Source organism: Drosophila sechellia, chromosome 2L (genome assembly GCF_004382195.2).
Source record: "Drosophila sechellia strain sech25 chromosome 2L, ASM438219v1, whole genome shotgun sequence".
Lineage (NCBI taxonomy): Eukaryota > Metazoa > Arthropoda > Insecta > Diptera > Drosophilidae > Drosophila > Drosophila sechellia.
The window spans coordinates 18,421,179-18,443,243 of record NC_045949.1 but is presented as its reverse complement, the minus strand read 5'-3'; the positions used below and the strand labels follow the sequence as shown (position 1 = coordinate 18,443,243).

Genomic DNA, 22,065 nt, shown 5'->3' with positions numbered 1-22,065 from the left:
CCCTTGCGGTCTCCCGCCGGTCACGGCTGGTTTCCCGCCGCTCCCTTCTTTCGCGGCTGCTGTCTCGGCGTTCCTGTCCGATCTCTTGCCTTTCAGGTCTGCTTCCGCTGGCCTCCGCCATGCTAGCGAAGTCGAGGCTCCTCACCAGGCCTTCTACGCCTGTGACTTTCACCTCTACGGCCGGTCACTTTCCATACTCCTTTTCCAGCGCACGGGCACGGGTGTATCGTCCCGGTGAGGCAACGCTCGTCCTGGAACCACCTGTACCGACCACTGACTCCACTGACCCTTACGGACACGTCGGGTTCTTTGCCTTAGCTTCCGAAGGTCCTTCCGCCGGCCGGAACGGATCTAGGATGTTATGGGGCACGGGTGTATCGTCCTGGGTGAGGCAGCGCTCGTCCTGGAACCACCTGTGCTAGCCACTGACTCCAACGATCCTTATGGCACGTCGGATCCTTCTCCTTCGCTCCCAGAATCTCCACTCGCTTGTGGCGATTCGTCCTTCTGAGTCCTTCGGGCTTCTTGCCGCCCGATGCTCGCACTGCTCCTTTTCTTCGCGTTCGCCCGCGTGTTCGCACTTCCTTGACGTGGACGACGAGTCGGTCCGGTCGGGACTAGGATGTTATGGGGCACGGGTGTATCGTCCCGGGTGAGGCAACGCTCGTCCTGGAACCACCCGTACCGACCACGGACTCCACTGTCCGCCTCGAACCCGCTCCGTCGCAGTCGCCTCCTCTGGCAGAACCCCCGCCGGTCGGTCTGGGTTTAGGATGTTATGGGGCACGGGTGTATCGTCCCGGGTGAGGCAACGCTCGTCCTGGAACCACCTGTACCGACCACTGACTCCACTGACCCTTACGGACACGTCGGGTTCTTTGCCTTAGCTTCCGAAGGTCCTTCCGCCGGCCGGAACGGATCTAGGATGTTATGGGGCACGGGTGTATCGTCCCGGGTGAGGCAGCGCTCGTCCTGGAACCACCTGTGCTAGCCACTGACTCCAACGATTCTTATGGCACGTCGGATCCTTCTCCTTCGCTCCCAGAATCTCCACTCGCTTGTGGCGATTCGTCCTTCTGAGTCCTTCGGGCTTCTTGCCGCCCGATGCTCGCACTGCTCCTTTTCTTCGCGTTCGCCCGCGTGTTCGCACTTCCGATACCTTCGATTGACACTCCGACACTCGGCCACCTACCGCACGCGATCTCACTGTCTCCTTCACTGTCCTCCATTCGTGCTCGCGCCTACCCTTTATAGGCCGCAGGGATCCCGTTATTTCCCTTTTTGCGCACGGCCCGCTTGGGTACAAGGTCCACGTATTGTACCGTTGATTCACGGTGCGTCCTTTTTGTGCCCGCACCGTTACCGTTTAACCGGCCTGCCCTTGACTCGCTGGGGTCCAAGGTCCACAGCGGTACCGTTAGTTCACGGTGCGTCCTCTTTGTGCCCGCACCGTTACCGTTCGACCTCTTCGCCCTTGGCCAGCGGAGTCCAAGGTCCACTGCGGTACCGTTAACTCTCGGTCTTTCCGCTTTGCCCTTCGTCACGTCTGTTGCTAGGCCGCTCCCCTACAGGAGATTTGTGGGGAGTTTTAAGACTCCTCACAACCTATTACCCTATTTTACAAGCAAGTTTGCAATTATTTGAAAACTAAATAAGTTCATTGAGTTGTTTAATAAAATTGTTTTAATTTATTAAAAGCAAACGCCGTCATTTATATTCCAAATGAAAGTGAAAAAAAGTTTTTGGATTCTTTTTGGTTTACATACAACAACGCCTAACCTTCCGGAGCTTTATTTGGGCTTTCTCGTAAGAATGAAAACTGGGGAGAATGTAGAGCGGAAACTTGCACTCGTGCACACGAGACATAACTACCGGCTGTAGAAAGTCTATTAAGACAAGTCTGCCGACTCATTATCAGTCGATGTATGCGTGATTTGCCCCAAGGCTTCGCCTGTTTACATCGATACGGGCTTGTTTTCGGTTTACGGACTGTACATATGTACATACATACATATACATAAGGGCGATCGACAAGAATAGATATTTCTTAGGAACCTTTAAAATTTTCCATGTCACCAAGCTCTAAGTTTTGTAATATTTCGAAAAAATACTTAAAAAATGTAATTGCTACATAAAAAAAAAATTCTGTTAATGATAGAGCTGATAATATAAATTTGAAAGTGAAAGGAGTTTTCATTATCAGTTTTGGTTTGCTGACCTTTCCATTCACAAAAAGCTGAGTTGTGTAACATTAATTATAAATGTTTAACGTATTTATATAATTTTATTCGGAATACGCTCTTTGACATGCGACCCATTTTCCTGACATTCATTAATTTCTGTGTCTAAATTTTAAGTTCATTGAACTAAACACTTATTGCCTCTTTGTCTTAGTATCTCTAGAGATTTTCCCCCGACAAAAAGCTGTTTTGAATATCTTTATGAGCTTCCACAGGGCGACAAACGGTAGAAATAAGATTCCCAGCCAGAACAGGAGAACATCGATGGAATTGTAGACGATCCAGTTTATGTGTCTGGCTTCACTTTGAATATGTGGAGCTCCCCCATTCTTTATGACATGCTCAATCCACCAGGTGGCCAATTCGATAGGAGGAATGGGACGCTGGCGAAAGGCTTCGCTGGATCGTCTAACTCTTTCCGCGAATCTGTAAAATAATACAAATAAAACAAAAGTTAACAGTAAACAATATGCGAGGAAATTGGAATTGCTTCATTAGAAGCCCTCACTTTTTATCAAGTATAATTCGAAGTCCTCTGGTTATGTGATTTGTATCGAAGTCTCTGAAGTCAACAATAACTCCGAAACCTCTTTGTTTCACTGCGCCGGAGTTGAGAAACTGATCTCCGTAGAAAGGTGTCACCAGCATGGGAACTCCACAGTGAACCGCCTCCGTGGTGCCCAAAAGTCCGCCATGGGAGATAAAAGCCCTGACCTTCGGGTGACACAAAAGATCCCTTTGGGGCAGCCAGTCGAAGGTGTAGAGGTTCGACGGCTTGTTATCTTCCAGAGATTCTAAACTTTTCCAGCGCATGACAAAGTTGTACTCCTTAAGTTGGGAAATGCTTTGGAAAAGCGCCATTCGTTTGGCCGAAGGAAGAGTATTGCTGTTCACCATGGAGCCCCAGCTGATATAGATTACTCCATTGGGGGATCGATCCAAAAGATCTAGAAGGTGCTGAAATAAAGGGTATACGTTGAACATCTGTATTAATTTAAACATATTCTGCCAGCAATCGTTTGTATAACAAGATCGCACGCTTTTAAATGTTGACCTACTAAAAATATTATGTAATATCTGGTAATCTCATTAAAATGCAACTGTTTTCTTTCAGTTCGACTGTTTTGTCACTTTCTTCATACCGAATATTGGATTAACAGTGGCTAATCGTGGATTACAAAAAAGCATAAATAATTTATAAAATGCTTATATGGTATCTATAGGTTTTCGATCCACATTTTATCATGTGTTTTATTTGTTTTCTGTGTGCATTTGCGGTACGATTTAAATATAATGTAATTAGTTGATAAGGAGTTTGGTGACCTACAGACAAACAATTTATGTGATTAACAAAGATAACCGGTTATCTGGTCAAATAAGACAGTTCCAAAGAAATTTCTTTTCTATTAGCTACAAGCTGATGTGAATTATCTGAACTGATCTTAAACATTTCATTTGCCTTCTTAAACCGCAATAAGTGATTCAACTTACTTGTGGAAGTGGTTTTATCGGCCCCACTTGCAGCCCACCCACTTCAATCACATTTGGAGCATAGGGGCGTGGTCCGGTTAGGGCGTAATGCTGATTGATCAGCATCAGACTCGTATTCTTCACGATCTCATTGATGGGTGGCAGTCCGGGTCCGAATCTCTGGCCGATCAGAGCATCTGTGGCTGGCTGGGTAATCGTGCTGTTCAAGGAAAATTCGATTCAGATAAGTGAGCACTTGAGGATCGAGGCAGGTGACACCCACTTGTACAGTGTGTCCACGGTGTGGAAATGGAAGAAATTATTCAGGCGATCGATCAGACTCATCTCATCAGTGTAGGGCAGGAAATTCATGGGCATGATGGGATTAATGAACGGACTGCCCATGCGTTTGTAGTGCCACGGCATTATCGCACAGCTACTCAATGCGATTACAGGTGCATTCAACAGGTGGGCCACCGCTGCCATGCAATCGTTGGAGAAATGTTCCAGGAGTATGACGTCATATCGAATGGGGGATTTGAGCAGTTGGGCGATGAGGGGTGAATTCAGGGCCACCTTACAGGATCGCAGACCCCAATCGTGAAGCATAAAGTAGGTGGGCACCTTGAACGGCAGTCCCAGGGGCTTCCATTCGGATTCAAAGTTCTAAAATTCATTAGTGAATACATAATTACGAAATATATCTGAACTTGAACTTCACCCACCCTTAAGTCCACAATATCGGTGAGCAGGGGCATTCCTTGAAAGACGTAATCCGTGTAGTTGGCCACTGGTTTCTCCAGTGGAAAATAGCTATACATGCTGATGTTGTGACCCCTCTCCGACAAGGCCAAGAACATGGGACGGAAGAAGTCAAAGTGGCTCTTTCCGGGATGTTGAAACAAGCCCAAAATTTGTGCCGCGTCATTGGGTTCCGGTCTCAATAAAAAGGCCAATAAAGCCAGGGGTAGCAACTTCATTGCTGATCACATAAAAAGAACGGAAAATACATTTGACAATACATTTGTATTATATGCGTATTTTTATTATATTCTCATATTGCTTAAATTTAATATGGGGCTTTTCACTTTATAGTATTGCATGTGTCACTACTATCTATTTAAGTTATTTATTGACAAATAATTCGAGATATTAATTGCAGAACTTTATCCCATAGTTATTCTACGAAAACTCTTGGCCAGATGCAACGAAGCCCCATCCGAGTTCTCCGCAAAAGATCAAAGTTAAGGGGGGGGGGGGGGGGGGGGGTAGACAAAAGTTTGTTATTGCACTTGGGGCTTCAGATACTTTGTTTCTGCAGCGCTGCACTTGGTTGCACTTGCAACTTGAACGTTTAAACTGTGAATATGGTAAGATCGTGACCGGAATTTGACTGGCAATTGTCTTTTGGAAAGATCTTTTAGCGACAGGTTTCCCAAGAGTTTCATACAAAGTTGCGACCATTAAGAGGTGTCCGCCCAATTATTTAACTATGGGTTTGGGCTGCAAGCCTAATATATTTTGACTCTATTTTGATTACACTCTTTGATTAGCTGCTGTCTTGTCGACTGTTCTGGAACTATAATTATTTTAAGCCGAAATAGATTTAATCTTTATGCATTTTGTTTGACCCATTTTGGTTATATTTACGTTTTGGGCTATACTTGACTTAGCTTGATAATAGATTTTTTGTAGTCATATTCTGTCTAGTTATTGTCTTTAAAATTGACGAAATTGTATATTTCAAGAGTAAAGTACCAGCTATATTCTATGCCAGCTTACGATTTCCTATAAAAATTCAAATTGCAACTTGACACAGCCACGATCCGCGATCAACTGAAAGCCAAGGCAACAGCAACTCAGATCCAACTTGGCTAACTGCAGTTACCGTGAGTTGCAAACTGCCCTGTTGCATTTTCCTACTTCTAGACGAGACAGAGTTTTCCGATATATACGCTTAATCCAAACAATCCAACACATACTCCCCGCCAGTAATGAGCAATTTGCGGTGGGCCATTAGATTGCCAAATAAAGGGGGCATATGAGAGGGGCAGGGAAATGCACCTTTGGAGGGCCTAGTGAATATGCAGATTATATAATCGAAAATGCAAGTGCAGAGACTGGAAGGGGATTTTATTTCCAGTGATAAATTTTAATGGGTAGAACAATGCAACGAGCTCATCAGATTTATTACGTGCTATGGGATGAGTAATGTTTAGCTTAACGAGTTTTCAGTTGTTACAGTTATGAACCGGTTTTAAATCTTCATCTTCACGCCCAAGTTAATCCACGATTAAAATATAAAATATATTTTAAATATTTGTAGGAAATTATAAAAAATATAAATTAACATTTAAATTTGTAGTTTTGCAATTTAAAAAGAAACTATTTTTTTATTCGCTAAAGGTGCTATAAAATTTGTATCTTATATCTTATATATTATCTTTTAATAAAACTATCTCTTGGAAAAAAGAAGTTCAAGGTAAGATTTGTAAAATTGTTTTATACATATACCTTACATTTTCTTTACGTTCTTGACATGCCCGATTAAGAGCTTTTTCTTAGCATACATTTAGGGGTTTTATTTAGACTGCAGCTTTGCTCCTAATTAATCGTAGTTATAATGGTAAGATAGAAGAATTTATAAATCTTCTTATGTACAACACTTTCGACATATTCAAACAAAATGTGGCTGGTTAAAATTTGTAGCAACTTTAATTTACTTTGCGGACAACCTTCAAGTTCCAAAACTCAGAGATTCGGCATGCCTTGTTTACTCCGGACCTCGTCACTCGTTCACTTTCGGCACTGGGAGCTTACTAATTAAAATTCACTTTGACAATTACCGTAATTCTCGAGATACTAATTCCAGAATGTTGCACCATATAAAATATCTTTCGAATGGGCTCAGCTCAACTTTCGTTTGAAGGAAGGTCGTTAAAATTTAGGGAAAATAATAAGTAAAAATTTTCACGTCTCGCCTAATTAGCGCAGCAGTCACAACAAAAACAGAGCCAGCTACTGGACGCTGTCAACAGCTGCAAGGGGGGTGGAAAATCTGAGGGGGTGGGTTTTTCCCAGGAAGTGCTGGGTTTTAATATTTGCGTCACGTCATTAAAAGTGTGACTTAATTGTGAGCGTTTCACAAGTGAAAAGTTGGAATTTACGACAGATTATCAAATCAAGTGTGAATGGAAAAGGAAAATCCGAGACGTTCACAATTTTTCCGGGCAGCATCCGCAGCTGTTTCCACTCCGGTGCCAATTTTCCTCAAGGTGTTGCCAAATCGATAAGCATCAGAAGAGCGGATGGGGAAAAACGCACTTGAAAAACTCTTTACTGAAAGAGGACTTGCCCGGTATCAATTTATTTTAACGTTCACACATTTAAGCTTCTGACTTTTCCACTTTTCCCACTCTCTAACCCGATCATTTATTTCGTTTTGGCAATAAAATGGAATTTAAAATGATAGGAAATCTTATTGAAAATTCGTAGATAAGCTGCAGAAAGGGTTTTCCTCTGGGGCGGCGCGTGTCCGTTTCAAATTGTGGGCGGGGCATTCGGCATTTTCCAGTCATTTACATTTAATAGAAGCGCATGAAAAGATAAGCGTGTGTGTGTATAGTGTGTGAAATTTATAACAAATCAATAAAATGACAATAGGTGCAAACTTTATCGACACGCCACTGCGAAAATGGGAAGGGGCTGAGGGGAATTTTTTGCGAACGACGTTCTATTCACACTGTCTGAAAACGAAACTCTGGGGTGGTGGTTAAAAGGTGGCTGAAAGTCCAAACGAAAGTTTGCGATAAACAATTTTTCGCACGGAAGTGCAATTTAAAGTGAAGTATCCATATAACCGTGTCCGCTTTGCTTTGCAAATGCGGAAATTATTCAGAGAAAGTTTCTAATACATTTGTTACCGCCACTCAATCGCCATGTCCTCTATTTTCTTCAAATGGGTTTGAGTTTCAGGCATTGTCTGGGCATTCAAGGATGAACTTTGCAGTTAGACAGCTAACAGAAATAATAGATGTTCAATGGGTTATATATTCTTCTAGATTTCGAAAAACCCCCATATTTGTCACAAAGCGTTTCAAAGATAAGCAAATCATCACTATCACGCTTGACGACAACAAATGTTATTCATCAATGCGTTTAATCAGATGTCTGATCAGATTATCGTTATCAACTCAATAGTCTGCTTAATCCAATAACCGTGGCAAAAAGTATCTCACGCACAAATTGAAGGCGTGAACATTGCGTGTCTTCTCATCGCCTTAAGTTTCAACCGTTTTCCCCATGAAGCCATTCCCCCCTGTTAGCCATTTAGTAACTTCTCTGCTTTACCCATCACCAACTTGCAGGTGTCTTTAATAGACAGCCCAAACTATTTATTGCCATGTCACGTGATCTATGGAGCTGACGCCAATCGAAGGCGCCGCCCAAGTTTCACCTGTGATTTAAGCCGCTTACTAAGACATTTTCGAGCCAGTCGCGTCTTCGTGCTCTTTCGAATAAATCGATTAACAAACAATGTTGGAGCAGCCATGCCCCACGGAATATGTGTGTTGTAGCTATTTCCGTGACAGTAATCAATTTATTTTTGGCAGTGCGCCGATTGCGTTTCCGCTCCAAGAACATGGACGAACCAGAAGTCTGATCCCCTGCAATTTTCCTACCTCTCGTCGCCGCTTTTCCCAAGTCCCTCCCCCTTTCAGCCAGCGAAAACTCTCTCTTGTCTGCTTCGGAAAACGTTTCATTTCGTTTTGGCTTTTGGCACAGCGATTTCCGCACAAATGTCGATAAATCATCAGAACGAAATAGTCAGAGGAAAAACTGGAGAAAGGGCGGTGCACAGAGAGAATTAATTAGAAATAATTCAAAATATATGTCCTAAACTCAAAATGTACCTTAATATTGGAATTAATAAAGCATAAAGCTACTTATAAAATATTTAAAACAGAAAGATTAATTCAAGGTTATAAGTTTGCCCTTTCTTTAATTCGAATTTTTGTTTCAGTTTGACATTCCATACCAATAAGATCAAGGCCTATAGTAATTCGAAATATGGGTAGAATTTAAATTTTTGAAATTATTTTTTTCTCTGTTGAGTTGGTTAGTTGAGCCTTTCTGGCTGTTGGCGTGATAGATAAGTTGACAGCCGCATTGAAGGGTTATCGTGGCTCTCTCTTAATCAATCTTCTTCCACTGCCGTCTTCATCTTCCTGGCAATTAATTAATTTGCAACAAAGCTACGTACACGTGACCGGGACATGGCGTATTAAAGGAATTTTTTAAGGACATTGTGCGAATACAGTCCCTCTCAAACTAGTCACTTTCTTTAAACACATTAGGGACAAGAGAGCGCCAAGATTACTGTCCATTTTGACGCAACGGGAGTCCTTTTAGGGTCAAGTGCTGGAATTGATGTTTCGTTTATGATTTATCGTCACTTACTGCCGCGTCATGGGCCATCCCCATTCCCATTCGCAATCCCATCCCACCCCCTGCTAATGGTCGACATATTGCAAAAGCAGAAACAAAAACTAAATTAGACATAATAGCTGCTTGAGGGGGTGGCAAATAGGTCGTTTCAGATAAGTCGTCATGCTGTCATAATCATCACAAGACAGCATCCATCCATCGCCCACTTTGCAACGCCCACAAGTAACCCCTGACCCCACGCCACCTCCCCGCCTGCGATTTACTGATGTAATAACCATGTTTTCAGCTTGTAATGCGGCAGGGCCACAAGAACACTTTCGGTGGGGGTGGAAGTCAAGTTCCCAAGAAACGGGGGGTGGTGAAAGGAAGGGGGTTCTCGGGTCGAGGGTTGCCCTTTGTTCTGGGCGCTACTTTTGAATTGTTTTTGAAGTTAAATGTGTGATAATTTAATGACAGTCGACGCATCGCTCACAAGGACACACACAGTATCTGGACGCCACCCACCCAGCCAGCGTGGAAAAGCAGCCACCCCTAGTTATATAACTCAATTCTGAGTTCAAAACTGAACGCCTAATTTAGTGGAATAATAAAAATGTTTTTGGGGCATAAAATCTGTGGCTGGCGATGATTTGTGCACTTCCGATGTAACAGATTGTCTTTTAATGCCTTCGATTCAGCCAACTGTGATATCCAGAAATCTCTGATCTAATAGGGTGGCAGTTATGATATCTACATTTGTGGCTTTTCTGCCTGGCAACTAACTAGTCATCTTCGGTTGGATAACTATTTTCCAGCCTAACTAGTCAGCTGATTCGCCAGCATATGTTTTATATATCCGATCTGAAACAAGTTCGTTGTTTACGTTGAAATTAGCATGCCAGTCCAGTTATTTGCATAAATTACTGGGCCAGACCCTCGAGTGGTTTTCGTCTTTTTTCCCATAGTTGCAGGCTCAGGTGGTGATATTATTCGCCCAAGGGATGGGGCGCCATTAGTATACTAATTAATTCACTATGAGTTCTGATCTAAATAAGACATATTAAACATTTCGGGGAAGTTTCCTTCTAGGGTTGGTAAACTTGCTTTGGGCTTTGCTAAAATATGAATAGGAAGATTATAAACTCACGGGCACACGTAAAAATATGTCAGTTATATGTCTGAGTCAGTTAAGTCCCACTTTAAACATATGCTTATCATTATAAACATATCTAGGTTGGTATATAAAATTCGTTAGTGAAACTTAGAAAACTAATTATCACTAAACTAAGTATCCCGATTTCTTAAAGAGACCAAACAATATAACTTTCTCTATATTGCAAACTAATCAACTTTCCTTTTAAGGGTTTTCCACCTATAATTTCCACCATATAGCTCAGCAGAGCCTAAGTAAACTAAACTATACAGATTCGGGTTGAAAATTTCTTAAAGAGATCATTGTAAACAACTTTCGCTAGATGGCAAACTTATCAACTTTCCTAAGAAGGCTTTTCCACATATCTTTTCCATCATGGAGCTCACATGTGGACCCTGAGGAAACCAAAAGCCAATGAAGATTTATGCAAATCCCGGGCAGCGAATGTTAAAGCTTTTGCTTCGACGCTAATGTAAAAATATGCCACCTGTGTGGAAAAAAACCGAATATCAAATGTGCAAAAATCGCACAGCCACATTTGCATATGACAAAGTGAGGCAGACAGCCGCAAACAATGAAAAATGACTGCGACGAATGCTCGCAGGCTTAGTTGGGGTAATTTAATTTGGCAAAATAAAAAAGTTACAATAAATAAATTTCCCCGGCCCCAGCACGTGACTCTGCTGCGATTTATGAAACTCAATTAATATGTGGAAATTTGTTCAAAATGAATTTATTGCCATTAAGTATTGTGACAAACAATCGCCATCGTACGAGTAGTGGTAGTTATATCCCTCCTCCAATGCGGTCTCTCCAGCGACGACGTGCTTCCACATCCCTATCCGTCTCCTAGCAGAAGTGCAGGTTATTGAACTGCTCCCGATTGCTGGTGACCATCTGGTTGTATTTGAAGGCGGCCGACTGCTGGGAGCTGCTCTGAGCCGTGAGCCTGGTGTTCCGCAGGAAACTATCCGCTGGACTGCTCGAAACGGCGTACTTTCCGCCCAGACCCTCCACGGTTCGCATGGGACTCAGGTGCTTGGCGGGAATGGCCTTGCTGGGTGTGCGAGTTTGGTGAACCATTGTCAAGGATTTCTTTCAAGTTTCAACTGGAGCTTGGGTGAGCTTGGATAACTGGGGGATTCAGGGCACGCTGGAGAGACGCGTCAGCACGGAGAATTCCAGACGATTGCCGCAGTTACTAGTGCGAGAGCCGCCTTTCTTGGAAGACAGGTGTTTAGATAGACTGCAAGCAAAGAATGGGGCATATTAGTTTATGGTTTATTAGTTTATTTCTACTAAAACGAATGCACTACACATTTTTCAAGTGATATTTGCTAAATTTAAAACTTTTACACATTGAATTGGCTGCTCGTCTGGATCCTCACCTTATATTATTCAGCAACTTGGCTTTGGTGTCCGGTGTCTTCATTGACACATTTGTTTATGCACTTTGGGGAAAATATTTTTGAAAATCAATGATTAGGTATCGACTGCTAGGCCTTCGAACCGACTTTCTGTTGGCTTTCGAACCGATAGAGGGGCTTTTATATCAGAAATCATTGCGGACTTAGTGATATCATCACGAGCTGGGAGCGTGTTCGAGATAAACTAGTTTTTTTTGGTGCTCTGATGCAAAATCGGAGGAGCAGACAGCAGACTTGTGCCAAATTTCTTGTTTACGCCACCGAGTGGTACGTCAATGGAAATCAAGTTTGCCACGCGGTCCTCCATTGACTGTAAACATCTCTAATAGAATAAACAAACCCAAACACCAAACAAATAAACAAAAACTTACTAATGTAAGGGGGGTTTTCTGGAGCCATAATGTTTCAGGTGGTTTCCCCAAGGATTTGGGGAGCATTCTTCTTGACTTGACGATATCTGCTGCAGTGCTAAGGTATTCAGCACTCCTGTCTTTATATAGATTTTTGATAACGCATTTTTCAGCACCGCCACTCTAAAAAAAATACAACATTTTTACTTTCTTTGTTCAGCGTCTGGGCACGTTTTTTAATTATTGAACCATGTGTCTGGCGCATTTGCATAATGCAGTCTGAACAAAATATTTGGCAGACATACCTGGCTATATATTATTGAAGTCAAATGCAGATTTTGACATTTAAAACGGCGAATTAGACGTTCAAAGTACAATATCCGATTTGCTGCTTTCGAATTCTTCTAACGGGTTTTTTGGAATTACCGCTAGGAGAAGAGAGTAGAAGCTTGGGGGGTCCTGGATGTCATTAAACCTATGAAACTGTTTTTGTGGGATCTTTACATTTGAATATTATCCGGAATCTACAAAATAATACTGGCAAGTATAACTAGTTTCTGGAGAATTCAAATTATCATCATTATTTTCACTAACGGGGGAATCCTTAAGATTTTTTGTATAAGGTTTTTCTATATTTTCATTCAATCTAAGAAATTGAAAAATAAATTTTCAGATTTGAGATTCCATACGATTCCTATTGTCTGGATATGAGCATAATTCATATCGAATGTTTATATATCCACAAACAACAGATTAAAATACTATTAACCGGCAACAGGCTTTCGAGTTGTTTTCTTGATGGCTGATGCAATGCAACCAAGACTTTTCATCAGCCATCGGTTCATGCATAATTCGTTATATCAATAGTGATCGGGTGATATTGGTAATCACTATAGATTCATATACAGGCAGATACTCGAATGCATCGCCGTCCTACTGAATAGCAAATTTATAGAGACAACTTATCATAGCAAAGGTCCTATTTGCGGAATTTTGGATGACGTGTCAAAAACCCGCCGGCCGGCAACTCTAAACATTTTTCGAGTCTTAATAATCATGTTTGTTGAGAGGAGACAAAGAAAAATACTACGTGATACATAGCAGGTTTTCTGGGGGTGGTTTATACCCTGGTAATACCCCACATAAGAGAGGATTCGTTTGGTAAAGCTTTTAATGTTTTACAGCTATTATTACATTGCTGAAACCTAATGAAAAAGGTTTAAATGACAAACAATACTATTATTTGTGCAAAACATTAACACGATTATTAATATTCATAACAATATTCATGAAATTCAACAAAGCTTTACATAAAGTTTCGGAAGCAATGTCTAATTAAACAATACTTGTACCATATGTCTCTATTGTTTTAAAAGGTATCTTGTAGTCGATTCTTTGCAGACCGCTGGAGTTGCTTGCAAAGGTTTCGTTTCGTTTTCGCGGATCAAACCAGTTGCTCTATAGCTCTAATTTGCATTGTCGTCCGCTGGAACGGGTTAGCCTCAGACGGAGACCGAGTTTGAGGTCAACGGGGGGAGGGAGTGGTGCGGGGGCGGTGCGAGGGAGGTTTCTGGCGGCTTGGATGTTTTGCAGCTGGCACAGCGACACTGACGCTACTTGCTGGTAGAACGGTGACGCAGTTGCTCCGCCAGACATTGCACTCGGATCGCCGGAGATCGTATCGTATCGCATCGGAACGAAACGGATTGGATCGGCGTATTTAAACCAGTTGTGGTAGCCGCTGGAGGGTCAGTAGAAAGTCCAGAGCAGAGCAGATCGGTAACGAGCTGTCCGGAGCGTGAGCTGTGAAATTTCCTTTCTTTTCTATCCAATGTGCAATTTGCAAAAGTTTTGTGTCAATGCCAAAAATTAGCCACACGGATTCCAAACAAAAATTGTTGAAGCAAGCTAGGTGGGTAAAAAACCAGACAGAGCCAGTTAAAATAATTGAACATAAAAGCATTTGCAATGTCCTGTAATACTAATACAAATCCTTGCTTATTTAAATAGATTGGGCAAACATCTGTCATCGAAAAAAGGATCGCGCACTGGAAACTCGGCCAACAACAAGGAACTTAAAGTACTCACCCTGTTGCAAACTGTACCGTGAACTTTGACTTCTCTACAAACGCATTGGAAGCGCAGCTTTGTGTAATCGGCAGAAAATTTTACCTATTCAAAAAAAAGACAAGGATATCTAGATCTAGAGACAAAATGGTGTACACCGAACGTACCGACAAGTGCCTGAGCAGCACCACCAAGGACAACCAGTCCACGAAGGGTCAGAACCACTCCAAGTCGAGCAGCGGCTCCGGATCGGGTTCGGGATCAGGATCGGGATCTTGGAGCAGTCAAGCATCGAGTGCGGACAAGTGGAAGTACAACAACATGGTGAAGAATGATCGCCAGCAATTCAATGGGATGCATTTCTCCTAAATGCTGTACTAGATCCAATTGAAATGTTCCTCTAGGAATGTGCGGAGCCTTGAGATGCGGGGAAGCTGGGGGCTGATAACGTTTTTATTTCTATTTGGTTCAGCAGGGCCACTTTAGGTTAGTTTTATAAGCCATTTTATAGACTTAGGTATTGCTATGTGATAAAAGAAAAGATATCATTAGTAGTCCAATTGGCTAAAAATATAAATCGGAAGAAGATGCGCAAAAAAAGATTTTTAATGGTGCTGAAAAAGAATCTCTGGAATCATAATTTCTTACTCAAACTAAAGGCGCAGAATGTTTTTTAATTTATTTCGAGAGCCAACCCCAAATGCAATCATCTAACAATATTCATTGCCATTTGACCTTGCTGCTTGACTCGAATTGACTTGACTGATACCCAACGCATATTTTATTGTCTGCAGCATTTGCATGAATTGCGGCTATTAGCGTGATTAAGCCAACTTCTCTATTGGGCCGTACGGACAACCCTCGATGAATCCGGACGGAGAGCACTTAATACGCATTAGCCACGCTTATTTGACAGCCTCAATCTGCCGAGCGATTCCTGCAATATTGATGATGTCTGGCCATCCCCTTTTCCTTTCGATTTCCCCCGCTCTTTCCTTCTGTGACGCGTGTCCTTTGCGGAGAACAAGTGTATCTCCCAGTGCAGCCGCAAAAGGACGACGTCCGGTTTTCGCTACGAGAATTCGTTCGACTGTATATTTCTGGAAAGTGCGAAATTTTTATAATTTGTCAATTGTATTGTTTGCCGGGCTGGGAAGCATTCATTTTGCAGCAGAAGTGAGAAGGATGCTGCGGTTGTCCTTCGGTCGTGACACACGACTGAGCAGGCGACTCAAGCTTCGCAGGACACGTGGCACTTGGCTATTAGGAAAAGCGATTTCCCTGACGGTGCTAATAGAATTCTAGCACTCTCCGCCAGTCCCATCCCAGCGTCAAAGAATAAATGTTGTGGCGTTTTCGGGTTTTCCTTTCCGGGAGCCAGCTGTCAATGTCCTTTACACTGAAAAAAGAGAAGAACACGCTTAACAACTCAATTTAAATCATTTCGATTTTGAACTCTTATTATTATTATTTAAGTATTTAAGTACAAATAGGGATATGCATTTCCAAATAATTCAGTATAAATTCACACACCATGATTTTTCTAAGTGAACCTCATCTAGTCGTGTCCTGCCACTCCCTTTGCCTCCGACTCAACCCATCTGCCTGGGCTTCTGTCTGTACTGGGCCTTGTAATTACTTTGTTTCCTAGCGCCAGGCGGTCCTCAGCACCCAAAAGATTCCTTGTCACTTTTGGTGTTGTGCGATGCAATTAAAACCGCTCCGCAGGTGTCCTTTGAACTTTGCTACGAAAATAAACTGTGTCTCAGCCCGAGTTTGCTCGTTGGTGTGGAATGTGTCAGTTGCAAGGCTTCCGAAACGGGACAACGCTCTCTGATTTATCAGACAGAAGCAATTATCACGTCATTATCAAGGAAAGCCCACAAAAATTGTGGGTTCTGTGATTTTTGTTTTAGTAATTGGTGCTTGTGGAGATCAGGGTCTTAATACGTTGTAATATAGATTTTTCATATAGGTTTTTTTGTTGTACGCAGAGTCTTTAAATAAATACTCAGAATAATGTTAAATACATTTTTCAAATATTTATCACAATGCCTTCTTTTGAATTTCTACCAACCCGCTCGTGTTGGCCTTATCAAATCTTTGGCTTTTTCAACTGAAAAGTGATTTCCGCTTAGAGACAACCCCGCACCACAGACCCCTAATTCCTTCCTCCAATGGCATATGTCACAATGGTACGTTGGGAAATTATGAATAATATCCGTAACTTCTGCCGAGGCACACCATACACGCCCCAAGTGCCGTGAAATATTCCCGAGCAGCTTGCGTTGAAAAAGTGGAAGAGGGCGGCCATGCCCACACTTCAACTGAGTCCCTGCCAACGCCTCCGAAATTTGTGAGTTCCAAACTGCCAGGCAAATTTGTTTTGGGGCGTGCCGTCAGATACAACTTCCGATGACATCCGACAGATGTTTTGCAGCCAACAGGATAACCACCAGATTGCCGAGTTTGCAGTACTTTGCCCCGGAGTTGCGCCCGCTTGCAAAACAATTGTCGGCACATTTCCCGTCGCGGATGTCTCCGCCAGCAGCAGTTGAAAATGTACAAATGCCCAAAGTCGATTCAGATGCGAATTACATTTGAATGTAGGTACTCGATGATAATGTACGGGCGTTGACATCTCGGCAAAGGTGTTTTGCCTTCCTGTTTGGCACATGACAATGTCATCGCCACATGGCAGACACACTGGATGGCGAATCGTTGGCAAGGTGTGACGCATCTGAAATTGATTGGCCCGAGGACGGGGAATCCAGGAGGTTTTGCATGATATTCGATCAGAATCAGCTGGCTCAAGATGTGGGCAGATACAAAGTGGATAAGTGAATTGTAAAAGGGCACCCTAAATGTGTTACATTTAAAACATTTACATTTAAAACATTTACCCCTTACTAGTAATGTAAAAGTCTATTTAATTTCGAAACAAACCTAGCATTTTATCTACCAGCTTGCATTGAAGTTTGTTTTTTATCATATTTACATTTTAAACTTACAAACTTTGACATCAATGCAATGCATCTATAAGCCCGAGTCTAGTCAATTTAAGATATTTAATACCCCTTACTGGTATTTGTGGATTTAAATATTAAAGAAACCTAGCATTTTATGTAATGTTTTATTACCTGCTTGCATTGAAGTTTGTTTATTGTCATATTCACATTTTCGACTTACAAACTTTGACATCGAATGCATCTGTAAGCCCAACTCTAGTCAATTAATTTCGTTTCTTGTATATCCTCTCGCTTTCAAAACTTACCCTTTCTATTATATTCTCATCAAACTAGATTTTCTTCTGTCAATTGTAATCATCTCTACCGATCCCTGGATTTGCATACATCATGTACATTTCAGATATATCATATCGCATAACCTCTCATAAACTTATGCAAATACTGATTTTGCGGAGAATATAATTTACAAAATATGCCAAACATTCGCCGTGACAAAAGGTGGCAATTACACAGAAAAACAGAGATGCATGAACTCAATTCAATCGGGAACATTTAAAGAATCCAAATCAAAAGCAACCACCTCGTTTGCCGTTTGCCCCCTCGTTTCCCATTGTTGCGGATACATTTTTCAGCCGCCATTCCTGATCGACAGCTGTCATGAATGACAATTGGATTGCAGAAACAAAGATTGTGAAGTTGCTGCCCCTGTTCCACTGCTGCATCGCACTCGCATTCAGATTGAGATCCTATAAAATATGCGATAAAAATATGAGACCCCGTAATGATTGCCAGTATTTATAGATTCCGAACAGTTCTGCGGCTGCTGCGGCGAGGTCATCAAAACGAAAACAGCCAAATCGACATGAAAATTGAAACAATGGCAAGACGAGTAGCATTCTGAAACCCCTGGGGCGTAGAGGGCAGGCAATTTCGTGGGGGGTGGGGCTCCACTCCACACTGGAGTGCTTCGAACTGGGCAGAATTGAACGAACGTGGAGTGGTTCTCGAGTAAAACGCAGAACTGCGGTTGCTTTTTTGTGGGTCGCCTCGGGATAATTTGAGAGTGGGAAGGCTAAGGATGTGAGTTAGGGTGTATAGAAAAATACCAAAGATTTATTTATATAAATTTTTGAAACATTTTAAAATTTATTTGTGGTAAACTATCAATTTATTTTTTTTAAGAGTTAGATACATTTTAAGTTCTAGATCTAGTGCTTTTAAAATATGGGTTTGGAAAGTCACAGATATTTCAGAGTTTTCCTTCTTGCTTAGACTTAGGAGCTTAAATCCTTGCCAATTATTTTTTAGTTATAGCTGATTTCCTTAACATCACTGGCCCAACTTCTTCACCAGAGTGCTGCTCTTCAAGAACCATATTTAGCATGTTTTCGTACGCACAGCCGCATGTGGGAAAGGTTCGAGGAGTGGGGCTTACGAGGGCAGAGTGCAAATCCTTTAAATGCAATTATGGCCTGCGGCTCATGTGAGCTCAAGTGCGGAGAGGTCGTCACAAAACGCCAATGATATGCTCTCGAGTGTCTTTGTTGTGGCTTAAATACATAAGCAGGGTAACTCCCTATTCTTTGTTGGCCCCCCCACAACACCCCCTTAACACCCCTTTTTCGTCAGTTTCCTCATTTTACAGCCTCCCTAAAGAGAACGCGCCAAAAAGTTGTGGCTGAGCTTTCCATTCGCCGCTCGCTGGTCGGGTGGTGCAGATGGGTGATGTACTTCCCTTTGCCAGTGTGCGTGCGTATCTGTGTGTGGTGGTGGTGTGTGAGTGTATGTGGCATATGCATCGCTCCACAATCGCATCATTTTGAGCAATTAAGTGTGTATTATCCGTCGCTACGTCTGTCAAAGGGCCTTGAAAGCAACTTCAAAACCGAATCCAGTCGCGGCTCGCAGTTGCTCCTGTTCCTGTTCCGCCACCGGAAGTACATTGAATGTGCCAGTGTGTAAGTGTGTGTATCGGTATATGCGGCACACAGCAAACAAATCAGTCTTTAAAAGATTTTAAAAGATCAGAATTTAAAAGATTCGTTATTTTGAGAGCAAACAAAATATCAATATTTTTCTCAAGCGATATATTGGAATTATTGCGACTAACGAAGCTCGTGCTTTATATTTTTTTAAACTTTTCCTTAATTCATCTGTATTATATTTCTTTCAGTGCATATATGGCTCCCTCCCTCTCTTCAAATCCGCGCTTTTCATGCGCAAATTGTGCATTTAAGTCCACAATGGCGAGCCAACAAAAGCAAGGGAATGGGATGCGGAGTGCTCGTTATATGGGATATGCGGAATATGCGATCTGGGATATAGGATACGTTGTGCACTCCTGTTGGGATGCAAGTCCCCCTTGTGATGCCTACTTTCACTTTTGTTCGGTGCTCAACTAACTGAAGGCGGTCGGGAGGCGTTTTGCTGTCAAGTCTACGAGTTGGGAACCTCCTGCAAGGATTGGTAGGGAATCCTGCGTATAAAAATATATAAATTGAAAAAGAAATCATAAAACTGCCTTCCAGGAATACGTCGACTTCATAGCTTCTCACTAGATTACTTACAAGCTATCACTACCAAACAAGAGTTTTTCATTACAATTCCTAAAAAGAAATATTGTTAAATGTTTTTTACTGGCCAGCAGAGTCCTTGAGGCCATTCCCCTAACCCCAGTTTATGGCACTAGTCTGACATGAAACTTTTCCACCTTTCCACTCGCACTCCATTAAACATTTTTCATTCGCTTTATTGCCCTCTTGGGCTGTCACAAACAAGTGTGGCCAACTTCGAGCCACGCCCATATTAGCCCACACACGCCCACTTTCGCCACATTTTCCAGGGGTTTCCTTCTTGCTCCTCGGCAATGTCTTCTGGCCACGCTGGCCAATTTAAAATTCAATTTAATTTCAATTGATTTTGGAAAATCTTTTGAGCACCTCCCCCACCCACTCCCTTTTGCCAAGTGAAAAACCTATCCACACGCAGCGGGAAAGCCCCATTAACAGGGCTTCCACAGTTTTTCCATTCCTTAGTGTGGAAAACTCGCTCGGACTTTTAACTGTGCGGTTCCCATTTCGGCGACAAAAGGTGAGAAACCAAAAGCAATTACATCACAGATTTCTGTTCTTTTCACGAAAAGTTTGTTGATAATTGAAATAGGGCTTCATCCATCGCCAAGAACCAGACAGAATTCAAAGTGGGTGGCTGGAACCATAAATTATGCACAGGCCACGGAAGACAGCAACCTGAAGGGTAACAATAACAAAGTCCGGGAAATGCTAAGCCACCCAAAACCCAACCCTCACTAATTGCCCCAAGGCTGGTCCTCAAAATCTCCGGCAGCAGATTGTTTTCCTAGCAACGTCGTCGCTTTGGGCTGTGAAAGATTTCCTACACGTTTCGGCCATCTCATAAATAAAGGGAAAATTTCATTAAGACAAATTATTGTCTATCAATATGTTGCCACAAGAACATGAACAGTATGGGCAGGACATTGCTCATTTGCCGAACACCCCAGCCAGCTTGTATTTGTATGTTTACATAATAATATTTGCGGCTCATAATTGCATAAATTTTTAAAGCGTAGCGCGTTCCAGCCTTGTGCAACCTGCAGTCCCTCATTGTTCTGACCCCTGACCTCTGCTGCCATGTCCCGGGTTCAGTTCGGTTCGGTTCGGATTGGTTTGGTTGGATAAGCTATACTCTATCTAAGGGCACTCTGTGGTATATATAAACCTGATTATTATTTTAATTAAGTCAATATCAAATATATTCTATTGACTTTCAAATAATAACACAATAAGAAATAATATACCTTACTTTTCAGTTCGAGCAAAATGTATAGCATAGCTTTTGAATACTTGCTTGTACCAGCTTTAATCAATTAGAACAAATGTAACCCTAAACAGGGTATTTCCGCCATCGACTACCAACATCAGCTGCTCACTGGTTTGGCTTGGTTTCGGGTTAAATACGTAGAAATTAAATTAAATATGCCCGCGGTTAAGTGTCGTTGCAGGTTGCCCTTCCATAAACAAAGGGTTTGGGCGCAGGCCTAGGCTTTAAATCCAATTAAGATGATATCCGGGGGGAGTTTCCCAGGCAGGTGAGTGTGTACGCAAGTCACGTGCATGGAATGATCGAATATTGGCGCATTTGGCTTATAGATAACAAGACATATACCCCCAAGGAAATCTAGTTGTCTATCCAGCACCAGTGATGATAACTTCTCCATTCGAAGTGAGAGTTCGCCCTTTCTCCGAGACACTTGACTTCTTCCTAATTGTTATGACCGCATAAATTTCAATTTATTTCTTTCCAACTATGCGGTTGTCACAGAGTTCATCGATTTTATCGGTTTCCTCTTCAAAGGAAGCTGCGCCAAGTCTTCATTTCGAGCTCTTGAGAAACTCATCATCCGTCGGCTAGAACAAATCGAGTGTGAAATTCGATAAGTGGCTGGCATTGTCTGAGAGCCAGACGAACCCAAACTGCCACTTGAAGTCGGGATTTTTGTTTACGAACAACCAAAATCGACAAATACGAAACTATTATGAGTGAATTGTGAATTACGCTCCACTTTATGTGACTTTTACGATGGCAATTCAAATTAGCTTCGTGAAAAATGAAAATTGGTCTGTTAACTGTCCTCGACAGTATTCCTTGTACTTCATCTGAGATGGAAAGTGAACTAAGAGCTTGCAATTCATTTTGCAGGAATATTCATCAAAATATAGCATCTCCTTAAAATCGAACGTATTTTTGGCAATTAAAAATATGAATTACATCTAGCGGTAATGCTGCCCGCCCAATTTCATCGTTCTGAGCCCACTCCCGCTAAATGGAATGATTAACATGAAATTCCCATTTTCCCAGGGCCAACCACTTGACTTATGACTGCTCGACCACCACCGAGCGATCTGCCCCAGCTCCATGGGCCGACTAAATCGCTACTAAGTA

At 42.3% G+C, this 22,065-nt stretch overlaps 6 protein-coding genes across 8 annotated transcripts; 3 read left to right on the top strand and 3 right to left on the bottom strand.

The window, feature by feature from the left end:
- Positions 1-2,264: 2,264 nt before the first annotated feature.
- Positions 2,265-5,593, bottom strand: LOC6614592 (UDP-glucuronosyltransferase 1-3). 3 transcript variants are annotated; one of them, XM_032727567.1, is made up of 6 exons: positions 5,493-5,593; positions 4,436-4,692; positions 3,994-4,376; positions 3,732-3,930; positions 2,749-3,197; positions 2,265-2,666 (listed from the first exon to the last, which is right to left on the bottom strand). In XM_032727567.1, exons 2-6 carry the CDS (start codon positions 4,688-4,690, stop codon positions 2,375-2,377), a joined length of 1,578 nt encoding a protein of 525 aa, XP_032583458.1. In that variant the 5' UTR covers positions 4,691-4,692; positions 5,493-5,593; the 3' UTR covers positions 2,265-2,374. The 3 variants fall into 3 exon arrangements, with proteins under 3 accessions (XP_032583458.1, XP_002039020.1, XP_032583459.1); XM_002038984.2 differs by having other exon boundaries at positions 5,469-5,571; XM_032727568.1 differs by lacking the exon at positions 5,493-5,593 and adding an exon at positions 5,361-5,380.
- Positions 5,594-10,997: 5,404 nt separating this feature from the next.
- Positions 10,998-11,394, bottom strand: LOC6614591. Its single transcript, XM_002038983.2, has one exon. The coding sequence runs from the start codon at positions 11,371-11,373 to the stop codon at positions 11,140-11,142; it is 234 nt and encodes a 77-aa protein (XP_002039019.1). The 5' UTR covers positions 11,374-11,394; the 3' UTR covers positions 10,998-11,139.
- Positions 11,395-11,420: 26 nt separating this feature from the next.
- On the bottom strand, positions 11,421-12,175 carry LOC116803561. The gene is made up of 3 exons (XM_032727363.1): positions 12,089-12,175; positions 11,679-12,027; positions 11,421-11,536 (listed from the first exon to the last, which is right to left on the bottom strand). The coding sequence occupies exons 2-3, from the start codon at positions 11,720-11,722 to the stop codon at positions 11,434-11,436; spliced, it is 147 nt and encodes a 48-aa protein (XP_032583254.1). The 5' UTR covers positions 11,723-12,027; positions 12,089-12,175; the 3' UTR covers positions 11,421-11,433.
- Positions 12,176-13,823: 1,648 nt separating this feature from the next.
- Positions 13,824-14,722, top strand: LOC116803381. Its single transcript, XM_032727127.1, has 2 exons — positions 13,824-13,979; positions 14,078-14,722. The coding sequence occupies exons 1-2, from the start codon at positions 13,927-13,929 to the stop codon at positions 14,175-14,177; spliced, it is 153 nt and encodes a 50-aa protein (XP_032583018.1). The 5' UTR covers positions 13,824-13,926; the 3' UTR covers positions 14,178-14,722.
- On the top strand, positions 13,831-14,734 carry LOC6614590 (serglycin). Its single transcript, XM_032727119.1, has 2 exons — positions 13,831-13,979; positions 14,078-14,734. The coding sequence occupies exon 2, from the start codon at positions 14,282-14,284 to the stop codon at positions 14,501-14,503; it is 222 nt and encodes a 73-aa protein (XP_032583010.1). The 5' UTR covers positions 13,831-13,979; positions 14,078-14,281; the 3' UTR covers positions 14,504-14,734.
- Positions 14,735-19,798: 5,064 nt separating this feature from the next.
- Positions 19,799-19,912, top strand: LOC116800222. Its single transcript, XM_032714072.1, has one exon. It carries the CDS (start codon positions 19,799-19,801, stop codon positions 19,910-19,912), a length of 114 nt encoding a protein of 37 aa, XP_032569963.1.
- The last annotated feature ends 2,153 nt before the right edge of the window (positions 19,913-22,065 follow it).